We start from the raw sequence: 14,771 nt of genomic DNA on the forward strand, positions 1-14,771 counted from the left end.
GTCAGCTCGTTGGGAGTAATTAGGGGTTAGGTGTCTTGCTCAGGGACACTTCGACACGCCCAGGGCGGGGGATCGAACCGGCAACCCTCTGACTGCCAGACAACTGCTCTTACCTCCTGAGCTATGTCGCCCTCCATGTGCGTCTGTGCGTTTCCGTTACTGTGTGTTAATGTGTGCATGATTGCACGTGTTTGTGTATAGTAGATGAGAGCTTGTGCTGACAATGTGGGTGCCAAGGCATGTGTACGAGCAAGTGCAATCTGTGCAGCTCTGTAAACGTGTGAGTGCATCAATGTGTGGGTTATGTGTGTATTTGTTTAACTGGGGACTGGTATGAAGAATGTGTGTGTGTGTGTGTGTGTGTGTGTGTGTGTGCGCGTGTGTGTGACCTCGAGGGACAGAGAGGGAGAGATGGAAATGACGCATTTAGTTTAATTCCCATTTCCCCTTCACAACCACCAACCTCTGCCGTGCCCAGCATTTGTTTAGTTACCAAGCATTCAAACTGGTTACTTCAAACAATTCAGACTTCCACTTCCGCTGCCCTCTTCCTTTTTCCCCCTCCCTCTCTCTCTCTCCCTCTTGTTCCAATTGCTTGCTGGAAGCGGATGTGGCCGCAGCATGTGGGGGAACATCTGCTTCTCGTACACCTCCCCCCCCTCCCCCCACACACACACACAACCCCACCCCCACCCCCACCCCCCAAAGATGCCCGTGCCGGAAACATTCCTTTGAGTTAAGTAGGTCTTTAAAAAAAAAAAAAAAAAAAAAAAAAAGAGGACAAGAATTCCGAAAGCAAATACACCCCCCTCAACTGCTACGCCTTTTAGGGATCTACCAAGCGGAAGAGTGCTCCTGCGGAGGCTTTGTCTGGTCACCGCTACCTCCGCCACGGATCTACAAACCCTACAGGGAGCAGCCCTGCTGAGGGCGGGCGGGCGGGCGTGTGTGGGGGATGGGGGTTAGCATGAATAATGCAGGAGTGTGGTGGGGTGGGGTACGGGGGATGGGGGATGGGGGTTGCAAGGGGGGGTTGGGGGGCGCCAGACCTGCAGTGTTTGTGGCAGCGAGTGAGTGGGCTGTCGTGTGGAAGTCCAAGAGATACAGTATGTATTTGGGTACAGCATGTATACTTTGTGCGTGTGTGTGTGTGTGTGTGTGTGTGAATATTCACATGTATGCAACCATAATCATGTGTACATGCATACAGAATGTGCTTCCATTTGCAGTGTGTGCACATTTTCGGGGGTCCCACTCACCCTAAGATAGGGTGCAGCACCAGGCAGTGGGGTTTATCCAGGCCCTGGATCACGGCGTTCTTGAAGGAGCCGTCCAGTCGAGCCACGTTGATCTGCTTCTTGTTGGCGTCGTAGCTGGTCCAGAACAGGTTCCGCGAAACCCAGTCCACCGCTAAGCCATGAGCATTCGGCAAGTCTGGGGGAGGAGGAGCACACATCCATAACATTCGTACCAAAATTCATAATCTTTGAGGAGTTTTTGGGAAGTGCCTCACTATATAACCAGAGTCACTTCATATAAGGCAAAACATACACTGCATGGAAATGTAGGACAACAGAAAACAGAAAGATCTGAACCCAAACCCTTTCTTCACATAGCTCCCAAATATTAAACCACCCACATGGGCCACACAAATGAGTCTTATACCAAGACACTTTCTCCATGAGTTCCTGGGCAGATCATGTTCATTTGCAAAATTGGCCAAGCATTATGTTATAGGCCATTGATTGAGCAGGCCTGAAATGTCCTCCCCGATTAAAGCCCAACATGTTAACATGAGATCATGATTCGTCAGCGGTAAAAGCGCATCCCTTATCTCACATCAAATGTCAATCTGGTCAGGTTCACAGTGCTTTAAGATCCTGAGCCTGACAAGTGATGCTACCAGATAAAAGGACAGCGCGTGCTCTGTTCAGTCATGCTACTGTGCATCAGTCAGATTTTGTCGTTTACATTAAAAATGTCAATGGCGATTAGTGCATAAGAATGACTGAAATGGGCATGGCACTGTACGGTTCAGAGCCCGGATGAGGTCGTGACCGTGGGTGGGGGGGGGGGGGCGCACGGGGCCTCACCGGCAGACACCACCGTCTCCACCCCGGTGCCGTTGATGAAGGCGCGCCTGATGGTCTGCGTGCGCACGTCCGACCAGTAAATGCGGTGCTCCAGCGCGTCGTAGTCCAGCACCGTCACGTTGTCGATGTCCGGCATGGTGAAGGAGATGATGTAGTTGTAGTACGGGTTGTCGATGTCCACGCCCCGGATCTCGATCTGCCGGGCGTAGAGGAGGAACTGCCGCGACTCTGTCGGGGAGGGGGGGGGGGGGGGGGGGGGGGGACCCAACAAGAGCCTGGTCAGATCGGACTGTATAGAAGTATGTGCCAAGGCCTCTCCGATTCTGTGCCTGCAGTGCAATCCAATCCTCATTTCCGAAAATGCAACGTTAATAATCACCTCCCAGGAGGGACTGCATTTATCATTGACAACCATTATTTTTTACTACGTATTCATTTGGAAGACGCTCTTATCCAGAGTGAATTATGGGATCATCAAGCCCTGATGCATATCAAAAGACCTTTATAAGCAAGGGGGTGCTTACAGAATAGAAAGTAACCCTTAAGTAACTAAATCATCAAACTAAACAGTGGCAACAGGGACTCAGTCAGACACAAGCAAACTCTTCCTTGCTTATTACAGGAAAAAGGTTCCCTAATAGTGGAGTATGGCGAGATGAGAGAGCAGAAAAATGAAGACCTACGACAGACATCACAACAGCATTTTCTGTACTTTACATTTATCAATGACACTGGTAACTTGGTCCTAATCTGTGATCTTCAGGGCTAGCCAGCACAATAGCAACAGCGAGAGGCTTGCTGCGGTGTAAACAGCAAGCATGTCCAGTGTACTGTAACGCCTGTGACAGCAGTTAGCAGGGTGCCTGTGTTACCCCTCTTCACTTCATGTTTAAAAGCAACCATTCCACATTGAACAAACTAACCCAAAGGTCAACATTCCCTTCTCTTCTATTCTCTTTTTTGCCCTTTGTATATGGGTAGAAGTGATTCTCATCATGTTTTGTTTCTGAAGTAAACTGAAAAAGAAAGTTCGCACACTCTGTACACTACCAATTCAGTTTTTATCACCAATGTTTCAGCAGCAAGCTGCCTTCGTCATTGGTTTCCAGATGAACACTTTCTGAGTTCTCTCGCACTAGTACAAACAATCAATATAATAACGAAAAACATTGCTGCATTATACTTTTCTTAAAAAAAAAAAAAACCCAAAAAAACAAACAGAGCGCAGGCAATAATTTCACTGATTAACTAGGCAGTTCAATCAGTGAGCCCTGACCCGGTTTTTAAACGACTCCCGAGCCCTGAGCGTATCCGAAGATAATGGTAGCGGTAGCGGAGGACCCCACCTTCGGAGGCCTTCGGTTCCAATTACCCTCAAATGGGCAGAGACGAGATTGAGGTTGCGCCGCGGAATGCTAATCGCCCCTGCGAGCGGGGACGGGGCCGCAGAGATGAGAACGCCCCCCCCCCCCCCCCCCTCAAAGACAGGCCGCTCGCTGCCTGAGCCTCGCAGACAAACCGCGCGGCCATTTTATCAGCTCTCCCAGCCGAACAGGGGTGGACATCGCTGGGGGGGGGGGGGGGGGGGAGGCGAGGGGTGCCCTGCCGATGGAAACCCTCTCTTCCTGGGTGTCGCCGTGGGCAATCAGGGCATGGAGCCACAAGTCACACTCAGCGTCTGTGCGTTCTTGACTCAACCGGGGCCTTAGTATATGCCTACCCTCTCCGCACAAGAAAACCCGTGCTTTAAAAAATAAATAAAAGGTAACCTCCTATCAGGATAAAAACTTTAACGGCTACATTTTTAAAAAGTTGTGAAAGAAGAACAGCAGGTGCCAAATGGAAGCAATCTGCATTAACGCTAATCAAGCTAACATTGAGAACCGGGGGGTGGGGGGGGGGGGTGTGTGTGAAGGGGGTTGCAGGTTACCATAGCAGGTGTGCCTGTCGGTGCTCAGCTTCATGAGGTGGGGGCAGGCGCAGGCGAAGGTCTGGTTGTAGTTGATCAGGCACAGGTGGGAGCAGGGACCTCTTCCTTCGTTGCCCTCGCACGGATTAGGAGCTGAGAGCACGGGAGGGGGGGGGGGGGCAAGGGGGGAATAGAAAAGAAAATAGAAAACAGAGAACAGAAAACTTATTTAACTTTTAAAAAGTGGTGTGTCCTGCAAAATACTGTATGCCAAAAACATGCGTGACAGAGGGCTGTCAACATTAAAACACATGAGGATTACCCCAATGCAAGTGCCGAGCTGCAAGTAGTATGTTCCATAGACAGCATGTATGCAAGACATTGAAATAAAATGGAAAGATTGTTCTCAAGTGGGAAGTAGTTTTGCGGTTTATGAAGCGAAACAGGATGAGGACAGTTTTTTTCCTTTTACTTTTTAAAGCGGGTGACAGATATGAATGACAGGAAACAAGGGCATATTATAAAGGAAAGGAGAAGAGGAGGCAAACCAAAAAAGAGAAATGCTCAGACTTCATTCAAACTACTTCCTCTATGCCAGTGGTTCTTAACCTGGGTTCGGTCGAACCCTAGGGGTTCGGTGAGTCGGTCTCAGGGGTTCGGTGGAGCCTCCGCCGCAGAGGTCCACCCCTCAGTCTAGTCTGCAGTTAGTTAGTTTTTTTACTAAAGAAGGGTTCGGTGAATGAGCATATGAAACTGGTGGGGTTCGGTGCCTCCAACAAGGTTAAGAACCACTGCTCTATGCACATAATAAAACAAACTTAAAAGGAGTTCAGGGGCTGCAGTTAGCAGAAAACAGATTAAAAAAACAACTGGCGACCAATTGCAACTGCATCTGTAACCACCTGCACGAACTTAAGTCATCTTCCTGATAACAAAATATTTAACAGTGCTTTTGGATGTTTATGTCTACATTTAGCAATGTTTTGTCTAAGTTTGTGGTCTGTTTTGCTGTGTCTTAATTAAGAGGCAGGAAGCAAAGGGACATTAAAAATGAGAGAGAACAGAAAACTTGAAAGGCTTTCTTTGCCACTGCCCGGAATTTCTCGAGCCTGGTCCCAAGAGTAAACGGATGCCTTTTCTGCATGTGGTGATTTTCAACATGAATAGCTCTGACAGGGGATGCCAGACATGGTTTCCTTCCTCCTCAGCGTCAGAGTGACTTGGAAGAGCTGTCAATCAACGGGCCTCGTGACACCTCCTCCTTGGCCCCTCCCCCCAGGCAGTGTTAGGATGAATCAAGTGAGCTGTTCACTGACGAGTGGGGCTGCGACACGTAGCGCTCGACGCTCGAAGCTTACTCAAGGCTGATTTCTAAAAGGCGGCTCTTCGCTTTACCTGACAACTGTGTTTGTCAAATGACTCTATCTTAAATAAATAAGCAGACATGTAAAACATACTGGGCTTTCAAATGTACAAGAAGTTGTCCTGAAAAATTATTTGAAACTGAACACGGGGGGTAGTGAGTGAGAACTTGCTCAGTGGTCTCTTTACCTACAGAACATAACCAGGAACCTTTTAATTCCCATGCTACCCGTTTAGAGGAGAAAAAAAATGGATGTGTAATGAACGTTCTGGCACAAAATGGTTGCCACGCATAACCCAAGTGGGAGCTTCCTCCCTTCATTGTATAGCAACACATCAGACGAGTTGCTAGACAGCCAAAGCTACACTCGACTGTTATCTGTTACTATTATCTGTTAAATGACAGGTAACAGAACCAAGACCTCCGTGATTTATGGGGACCCGCGGAATGCCTCCAGACATCCTCGGTGACGCGCCGTACCTTGCGGCTGCCTGGAGGGGTGGTAGACCTGCAGGTCGAAAGGCTGGGTGTTGGTCCTCTGCACCACAGTCACGTTGTTCCCCGTCCACTTGTTGGCCTTGGCCAGGGTGTTGGTGCGCCAGTCGGTCCAGTACACCTCCCCCCCGTACATGGTGACGGCAAAAGGGTGCGACAGGTACTCGTGTCCCCGGAGGACCTCGATCAGCCCGGACCCGTCGTACTTCGCAGAGTAGATGGCATCAGACCTGGAAGAGGGGCGTCGTGGGGAAGAGTATGTTGGAAGAGGTATAATGGAAAGGGCATGGCAGCAGAGGAGGGGGGAGGAGATTGTTGGAGGGGAACAGGGGTAGACAAACACCAAAAAAGTCTTCGTACCCCATTACAGAGCTCCCTATACAAATAGGATATGTCAGCTTTTGCAGGACTACACAATATCCTAGATGAGGCCTGGGTTTTCTCTTAAGTCAGTGGTTGTAAACCGATGAGTAGGTGGCCCAATTTACAAACAAATAAAGGCCATTTATTTTCCTGTCAGAGCAAAACAAAAAGAAAAGCATGACTCTGATTATTTCTGATGCAGTGTCATGATTTTTTTTTTGTTTTTCGATTTTCACTGACAGGATAATAAAGGGGCTTTATCAGGCTGTAAACTGGGCCACACAATTATGCAAATTAGGCGATGGCACGTCGAGAACCACTGTCATAAATGAATATTCCCCCACGTCGCGGAAGAAATTAACCCCTTATTCACCACTATAAGGACATAATGGCGCGGGTTGCCGCTATATGAACTGGGCGTTTTTTTTTAAAACACAGAAGCCCGGTAACGTGCTTTTCCGCCCGTCAGTCCACCTGTCCCTCGGTCCCCGGGGATCGCTCACCTGGCGTCGATCCACAGGATGCGCTCCTCCAGGTAGTCCACGGTCAGCCCGTTGGGCCACCCGCCGTTCCCCGTCTCTTTGTGGATGGTTCGCCGGCCCTCTCCGCTCATGGACGCCGCCTCTATCCTGGGCAAACTGGCGTCCCAGTCCGTCCAGAACAGAATTCTACAGGCCCGAAGGAAAAGTCAATATTGCAATGAGAAGGTACCTTATGGACTAAATATTCATGAAGGACTGTGTAAGGACAATACTGTGGCAAAATATGTTCTGTACCACAAAATATCACTGTGAAGTGCCTGTGGGCCCACAGTGTTCATTTTCAAAAAACACGAGGTCCATCTTTCTACACTGTAAAGGCTTCTACAGGGGTTTACCCTTTTCGGGGGTCCAGGGCGATGGCTCGGGGGTGCTCCACCTCCCCGGCCAGAAGGGTGGTGCGCATGGTACCGTCCAGCTTGGCCACCTCGATCTGGTCCAGGTTGCTCTCCACCCAGTAGATGTTTCCAGCGATCCAGTCCACTGCCAGGCCCTCTGGGGTGGCCAGTCCATACTGGATCACCACCTCAAAGCTGGTCAGAGCTGGGAGGGGACACAGGCCAAACGTGTGAACAAAAGGGCAGAACTACATTACATTGCATTTATTTAGCAGACGCTTTTATCCAAAGTGACGTACAAAAAAAAAATAGGGAGAGACATATTCCTTACCTGCTTAGTTCTAAACACATGACTAAATATAATTTATTTAAACAATTCACATACATCATTTTAACATACCAGATAAGTTGAGGACTTCCTGTATTTCTGAATATCTTGGATATTGTAATATCCTCAGGAAAGGCATTTAAAAGGTTAGTAGGCTTTTCCCACACAGGGCCATATACCGTTCACATTATAAACATAACATGTTGCATATTGTTTTAATATACTGGTTAGATTTGAAATGATTTTAAGAATATGTGCATTCTGTGATAAGCCTTGAACACGCATCTACATCAGAGTTAGGCAATGAGGGCCTTATCTGTTTCTGGTTTTCATGCCAACTTCTGGCCTTAATTACAGAACTTAATTAGCCCAAACATTTACACCATCGGACATTTTAGCTACAGTTCTTGATATGCACATGAATGACATGTCCCTATGACACATGCTTTCCTGTGATCTATCTGTGAGTGAACCAGTGCTGGTCTATAAAGCTCATTTAGCCATAGTGATTTGTAGAAACAAAAATCAGCGTACACACTGGCTCTCCCGGACTGCAATTGCCCACCCCTACGTTACACAGTTAGTAGCATCAGCATTCACCTGTGCAACCGACATTTCTTCTTCTGTCCTTCCACTAAGCGGATCCGCTGAAGCCCTTCTATTTGACCGTTTTTGCTTAGCTGTGCTACTGCAGCACATGCTGATGCAATGAAGCACACGATCCAGACAGCTGCTTGAAATTCCAGAGTTTAACGCCACATCTGACCTCTGAATCACTCGGATTCATCCCGCGGCACATTAGCGCATTTTAAAGAAATGATGCAAAAAATTAATCAATGTTTTACAAGCCAGCAGCAGAAGTCCATATCTGCAGAGGCTACGGGTATCACAGTAAGGCTTTTTAGACAGTACTGCTCAACTACTGGCTGGTGCTGATCAGCCGTTTTGTATCGCTGTTATACTGTATACTGTGCATTGGGCCTTGCGGCACAGCCATGAGCTGGCCTGCCTGCTCCGACGTGCCATCGACTGGCACACTCACGAGCAGGGGGCCCCTTCCCGGTCGCTGTAGTGGTTGGCTTTGAACCACAAAATCCAGTTTCTCCAGGAAAGAAAAGAAAAAAAAAAAAAGAGCAAAACCCCTCTTTTCCGCCCTCCCATTTTCCCAGCCGTTGGTCCCCTAATCAAAGTGAATCATCTAATCGCCTGCAACCAGCTATTATCGCCAGAGAGGATCACACATGATCATTATGCTTCCTCACAGTAATAAGGGAGAGGAGCACTGTTTACCGTTGCTCATCGCCGTCCGAGGCTGTGTTCGCCGGGCTCTCCGCGTAGCCGTCAGCTGAACAGAATGTCAACATTGCGCTCACCGAACATCACGCCATTAGAATCCTATGGCAGGAAGCAGTCGGGACGAGGAAGCTATACGCCGCTAGACGTGGTGTTTAATTCAGGCCTGCGGAGGCTGCGAGCAGTGGCTCTAATTGCAGGGCTTTGTAACCAGGGAGTCCACATACTTAAGGGGGAAGGGAGGCAGCTCGGAACAACGGAGTAAAGTGGTGTCATATTGCTCATTCTCCAGTTACACTTTACACATTATGACATCATACAGACCTGACACTGACAAAACTGCCAATATCATAATAAGCAGGTTAATTAACAAAATTTGGGCAGTGCTGTATTTCACTTTAGTTTTCATGATATCCCATACATGCACATATGGACACTGTTGTATGCTAGTAAAACCTGTTTTTTATTTCCACACAGTACTTGCGATGAAATGGCATTTGATACAACTACGGCATGCTTTGCCTCGGGTTTCTCCGTCTGTCCTTTTCAGGATTATAAAAAGGTCAAAAATCCCCTCACTGCCGTACATTGCCTCGGCTAAAGTACAGCTCTGCCTGCTATCGTGCCAACTAGGGAGCGGACCTATCGTACGAGACAGAGCCTGCAGTTACAGTACAGCCCTCATTAGCCCAAAGATTGTTGTTCGTGTTCAAAAAGAGCATGGCAATGAACCAGCCTGGCAGACTGGCACATACAACCCACTTGCACAGACAAACCAAAACAACAGGACAAACATTTGAAGTGCCATTTGTGTTTGAGCAACAGGACAGCTAAATTCTAACAGGCAGTGGCAGTACTAATCACAAAACCTTTAACCAAAATAGTCACAATGGTCCAAAACTATTAAAACTTTGGTGCAATAAATTAGGTGAAGGTATTTGTTGCCAAATCTCTTTAATTTATTTAGATCTAAACTACAATGAACAGCTAAATTCAGGCAGGGCCATGTTGCTGCAAAGAACACAATGTTATACCTTTTATTTCAGTTTCTCGGACTTTAATAATTATGTAGCAGGCTGCAGAAGGAAACTCGTCTTGCACCCCTTTTGTGGGAGGGCCCCATTTCGGCTCAAACTTACCGCCATTCTCCGACAGCTTGCCGCGGTAGATCTTGTCCTCCACAACGTCGGTCCAGTAGAGGGAGCTCTGGTTGAGGTGGAAGTCGAGGGCGATGGTGTTGCGGAGGCCGGGCACCAGGACGCTGAACTCGCCCTTGTACAGGTCGATCCGCCGGATCTCGTGGCGGTTTGAGAAGATGATGAAAGGCTTGAATGGATCTGAAGGGAAAGACAGGAAAATGTCAGGAAACACCAGGGGTGGCCACAACTGCCACAACTGCTCATGAATACTCACAAAAAGGGAATACCCAAGGAAAATACTCTGGCAATGGATGGTCGGTCCTTGGTCATTAATATTCATAAACTGCAATACACCACTGTTGCCAGAACCTCCAGTAGTGTAGAGAATGGAACGAACACAACAGCTTACTCTCCAGTTTCTGTGAAGAATTTGAGAGAGCTATAAACTGGTGTAAGGCAGCAGTAAGTCACTGGTGCCCTAAACTACAAAATATTGGCAGAAAAGCTCTTTTAGTATCAAGGTCTGGCATAAGTACCACCTCTCAGCAGATAACGAGAGCACCACCATTAGATCATCACGGCGCCATGACAACACTGGGAAGGAGATTCATTAGCCATTCCAAGAATTTATAAATCACAATTACTTGGTGCCAATTTGGTAATTGCACTGTTCCACGAGCTTCATTTTAAATAGCGTCTGAGTTCTTACAGTAAAAGAGAAAATTGTGTAATTAAGTGTTAACTGCAAGGTGCAGTACTGTGTCATATCCCTGGGAGTTCTTAAAATATCTTAACATCCAAAGTATCCTAATTACAGCAATGTCCTCATTTTTAAAAAAAGTAATCCCTTAACTGTGCACATGAAAATGCTTGTGATTAAACACCAGAGCAGTACCCCCTGATGGGAGCGATCCGCTCGGAAAGGTGTGCTCTCGCTTTGAAAAGTGGAAGCCAAACTCCGACCATTAATAACACGGAAATTGAACAATGAGCATGATACTGTCATGGCACTTATGAAACCGAGATGCGGACAGATTCTTGCTGAATAATAAGGTGCATGCAGGCTCGGTGGAGTGTTATCTGTGGCCAGCAGGCACTGATGAATGAGCTGGCAGGTGGACAGAGAGAGGCTCGCGGACGACTGCAGCGAGAGGGACAGAATTATGCAAGCATTTTGTTTTCAAATGCCCCTTCTCGCCAACTTTCTGTACAGAACACATGGTTAGGGTTACAGCATGTGACTTCATGTTTCCAGATATTTTCGCAGATAATAACTCAGGAGAAGAATTTGTTCTAATGTATGACAAGACTTTGGCATCTTTTCATCTAGACATACCGTTTTCATATTTGAAATAAAAATACAGAAATTTTAGTAATAAATATATGTTTTAATCATTTCATAATCATTTCGTGTACCTTGGACCAGAAAAATAGTTCCAGAATATTATTTGATTCTCAGATGTTTATCCGTTCTTTGACCTAGTATTCAATCATGTATTTTATTATCAGAGGTGCAGGCCATACTGCAACCAATAGGGGTCGCCGGTGCACGGTGGGATGCTGTCTACCGGCTGAGTAAAATCCCCTCATCCCTGGGTGATGCTAGCGCTAGCTGTGCCACCCTGTGGGACTGTTGGCCACAGTTGGCAGTGGCACAGTCTGGATTAGATACCAGACTGTGCAGGCCATCCACGCAATAGAACAGTGACCTCAACGGGATCAGCTATCACTTCTCATTTTCAATAAAATGCAAGTGTTACTTTCTTTATGAAGCAAAAACAGTTTTCATGTTTGTTTTATAAAAATAAAAATAAAAAAAAATAAAAAAATAAATAAAAAAAACCTGCCCTCAATTGAATCAAAGCTAAGGACAAATGTTGACTGAGATCAGACCATGGCAACAATTCAACTTGATTACAGCATCTACAATTATAGCAGAAAAATCTTTGAAAAATGAAAAAGTAGAGCAATTGCGGTTTTGCCTATAATCAAAAGGCTGTTCCATTTCGCCCTTAATGAGAATTGATTTTTTCTTTCTTTCCTCAGAACAAAGTGTTTTTCATCAGCTCTGTAAAGCAGAGGAACTAAAGTATTAGCTAAACTTCCTTCCCGCTGTATATGTAGTCATTATCCCAAAATATAAAAGCTGAAGGAAACCTTAGTCAGTGATTAACAGCTCCTAGTTCCACCCATTTTTGATGGCATGATACATGTTATATTTTTTTCGCCAAGAAGGCGACACAGGACGGTATATGCTGCTGTGCAAGCGGCATTGATGACAGCCCGATCCTACAACATTTATCTCTGCCTTGCTTCTTCTCTTCCACCGATTCGCTCGAGCACTATCTGCACACGAGATGAATAATAATCGGTCTTGCCAGACCTTCTTTTTGCAAGCGTACGGACACCATTTTTCTGTTTTCTGGTGTCATGACAACCCATTCTCCCACTGCTGATGTGTTCCGCTGTCTCTCGCCCCACCGCCGCCCTCACATTTTTCTCAGAAAGCCTCCAAACCCCCGCCCCCTCGCCGGCCCCGCCCCGCCCTCACCCAGGCTCTTGCAGTTCTCCCCACTCCCCTCTCCCAGCCCTCACCCAGGCTCTTGCAGTTCTCCCCCCCCCTCTCCCAGCCCTCACCCAGGCTCTTGCAGCCCTCTCCCCACCCCACCCTCACCCAGGCTCTTGCAGCCCTCCCCCCACCCCACCCTCACCCAGGCTCTTGCAGCCCTCCCCCTCCCCCCACCCAGCCCTCACCCAGGCTCTTGCAGCCCTCCCCCTCCCCCCCACCCAGCCCTCACCCAGGCTCTTGCAGCCCTCCCCCACCCCCACCCCGCCCTCACCCAGGCTCTTGCAGCCCTCCCCCTCCCCCCACCCAGCCCTCACCCAGGCTCTTGCCTTGCAGCCCTCCCCCCACCGCCACCCCGCCCTCACCCAGGCTCTTGCAGCCCTCCCCCCACCCCCACCCCGCCCTCACCCAGGCTCTTGCAGCCCTCCCCCCTCCCCCTCCTCACCCAGGCTCTTGCAGTTCTCCATGTCGGGCTCCAGGGCCCAGCCCTCGTAGCAGGAGCACTTGACGTGGTTCTTCTCCTGCTCGCAGCGCTGGCTGCACTTGAGGTGCTTGGCGCAGAAGCTCTGGATCTGGCAGGTCTTGTTGTCGGTGCCCAGCTCCATGCCCAGCGGGCAGGAGCACAGGATGCCCTCGCCCGGCGCCACCGTGCAGTTGTGGCTGCAGCCGCCATTTTCCAGGGAGCACAGATCTGTTGGAGGTGGTCAGTCATATCAAAAATACAGAATATGCAAGACATTTTAAATATGAGCTAATACAAAATTAACAAAAAAAGACAAAAAAAAAAACCTGGACTCATTCCAGTGAGTCACAGACAAGACCCAGGGGGACTAACTGAATTAATTAGAGATGGTAAGTACATTGTTCAAATGTGATATGGCAGTATAATTTATCACACAATATGATTTTAAGGATGAGCTGCCGCAGCTAAAGGTCAGATATCTAAAATTCTGTTAGGATTTGCATTCACTTCTGCAAAACAAACTTCTTTTCATGCTGCGATGGACCGATCCGATCAGACCAAGACCGCATCCCCAGAAGTAAAACCCGTAAGGAAGCGTGCGCGTGAAACTGCGGCGAAGCTCGAGAGGGGCGGGCGGGGGGGCCGTACCGCAGAGCTTCTCGTCCGAGCCGTCGGGGCAGTCGTCCGTGCCGTCGCACAGCTTCTCGGCGGGCAGGCAGATGGAGGTGTCGTTGGCGCAGACGTGGTGGGACAGCTTGCACACCAGGGCCTCGCAGTTCTCCTCGTCGGAGTTGTCCTCGCAGTCGCTGTCCCCGTCGCACACCCAGGCCTTGCTGATGCAGCGGGCTGTGGGGCGGGCGGCCATTTTACGTCACGCTACATTGGGCCGATCATATACAGCGCAGAGCCCTTCCCCATATCCTCATTACTGCTAGATTCCACCATATTTAGCTAACGTGCTAAAACCTCAGTTAAAAGGCCTTTTCAAATGCCTATAAAACGCAGCTAGTCTGCACGTTAAGTCCTATCATAAAATCGTTTTTTGCAGTTGAGGCTGGAAAGGAGCTCGACAGATGAAGCAAAATCATTCAAAATCGACTAAATATCTGAGCATTACCGTTATGTGAAGAGACGTTTCTTTAGGGGGGAAAAAGTGGCACTCGTACCGGAGTTTCTGCAGCCGAACTTGACGGCGGGGTCGCACATGTGCGTGACGCCCTCGCAGTTCTTCTCGTCGCTCAGGTCCATGCAGTCGGTGTCGCCGTCGCAGCGCCAGCGCATGGGGATGCACAGCCCGTCCATGCGGCACTGGAACTCGTCGATGTGGCAGCCGCCGGGAGGGCGGGTGGCTGGCGAGGCGGAGGGGGGAGGGGGGGAAGCAACGGTCAAAGGCCCATTTCCACCAAGAACAATGCGACAATTATAACTGTCAAACTGTAAAGACCATTCCCATGCAACTGAATGAGTAACCCCATGTCGTGGTCTAATGGAAGCCTTCTGTTGGTTCCTGTGATCGCAAGAGCTCTGATCTTCGGGTCAAGGTTAGAGTTAATGCCCTTTGGCACCAAGTAATGATGACTATAGTGAGAACTATAAAATGATAAAAACGCATTAAAGATTCTACACGGCAACAATATTAATAAGAATGGGCTACAGCGATAGCAATATCATTCGGGTTACTTTGGTATAAGACATCTAGCCAGTCACTGCTGCGTCAGTACCCTTGGGAAGCATGCGTGCATTGACTGACAGGTAGTAGTCATTGTTGCCAGTGGAAGATCTTTATCAGCAGAAAACAGGCTGAAAGTAACTGCATGTATGGACACCCTGGACCTATCTGTAAAAATCCCACCAGCATTTTCTCTTGACGTATTAGCCTATG

General features: G+C 48.4%; 1 protein-coding gene across 2 annotated transcripts in view; it reads right to left on the reverse strand.

Annotated features, from left to right (window-relative positions):
- The window catches only part of LOC118211312 (low-density lipoprotein receptor-related protein 1-like), a 161,802-nt gene that overhangs the window by 50,152 nt on the left and 96,879 nt on the right, over positions 1-14,771 (reverse strand). For both annotated transcript variants that reach the window (XM_035388439.1, XM_035388438.1), the window contains exons 21-30: positions 14,056-14,238; positions 13,538-13,735; positions 12,872-13,117; positions 9,861-10,058; positions 7,101-7,305; positions 6,727-6,891; positions 5,846-6,090; positions 4,024-4,155; positions 2,094-2,321; positions 1,260-1,434 (exon numbers count right to left, since the gene is read on the reverse strand). In XM_035388439.1, the coding sequence (XP_035244330.1) occupies positions 1,260-1,434; positions 2,094-2,321; positions 4,024-4,155; positions 5,846-6,090; positions 6,727-6,891; positions 7,101-7,305; positions 9,861-10,058; positions 12,872-13,117; positions 13,538-13,735; positions 14,056-14,238 (1,975 nt within the window). The remainder of the gene's footprint in view (positions 1-1,259; positions 1,435-2,093; positions 2,322-4,023; positions 4,156-5,845; positions 6,091-6,726; positions 6,892-7,100; positions 7,306-9,860; positions 10,059-12,871; positions 13,118-13,537; positions 13,736-14,055; positions 14,239-14,771) is intronic.

The sequence above is a fragment of the Anguilla anguilla genome, chromosome 13, assembly GCF_013347855.1.
Source record: "Anguilla anguilla isolate fAngAng1 chromosome 13, fAngAng1.pri, whole genome shotgun sequence".
Lineage (NCBI taxonomy): Eukaryota > Metazoa > Chordata > Actinopteri > Anguilliformes > Anguillidae > Anguilla > Anguilla anguilla.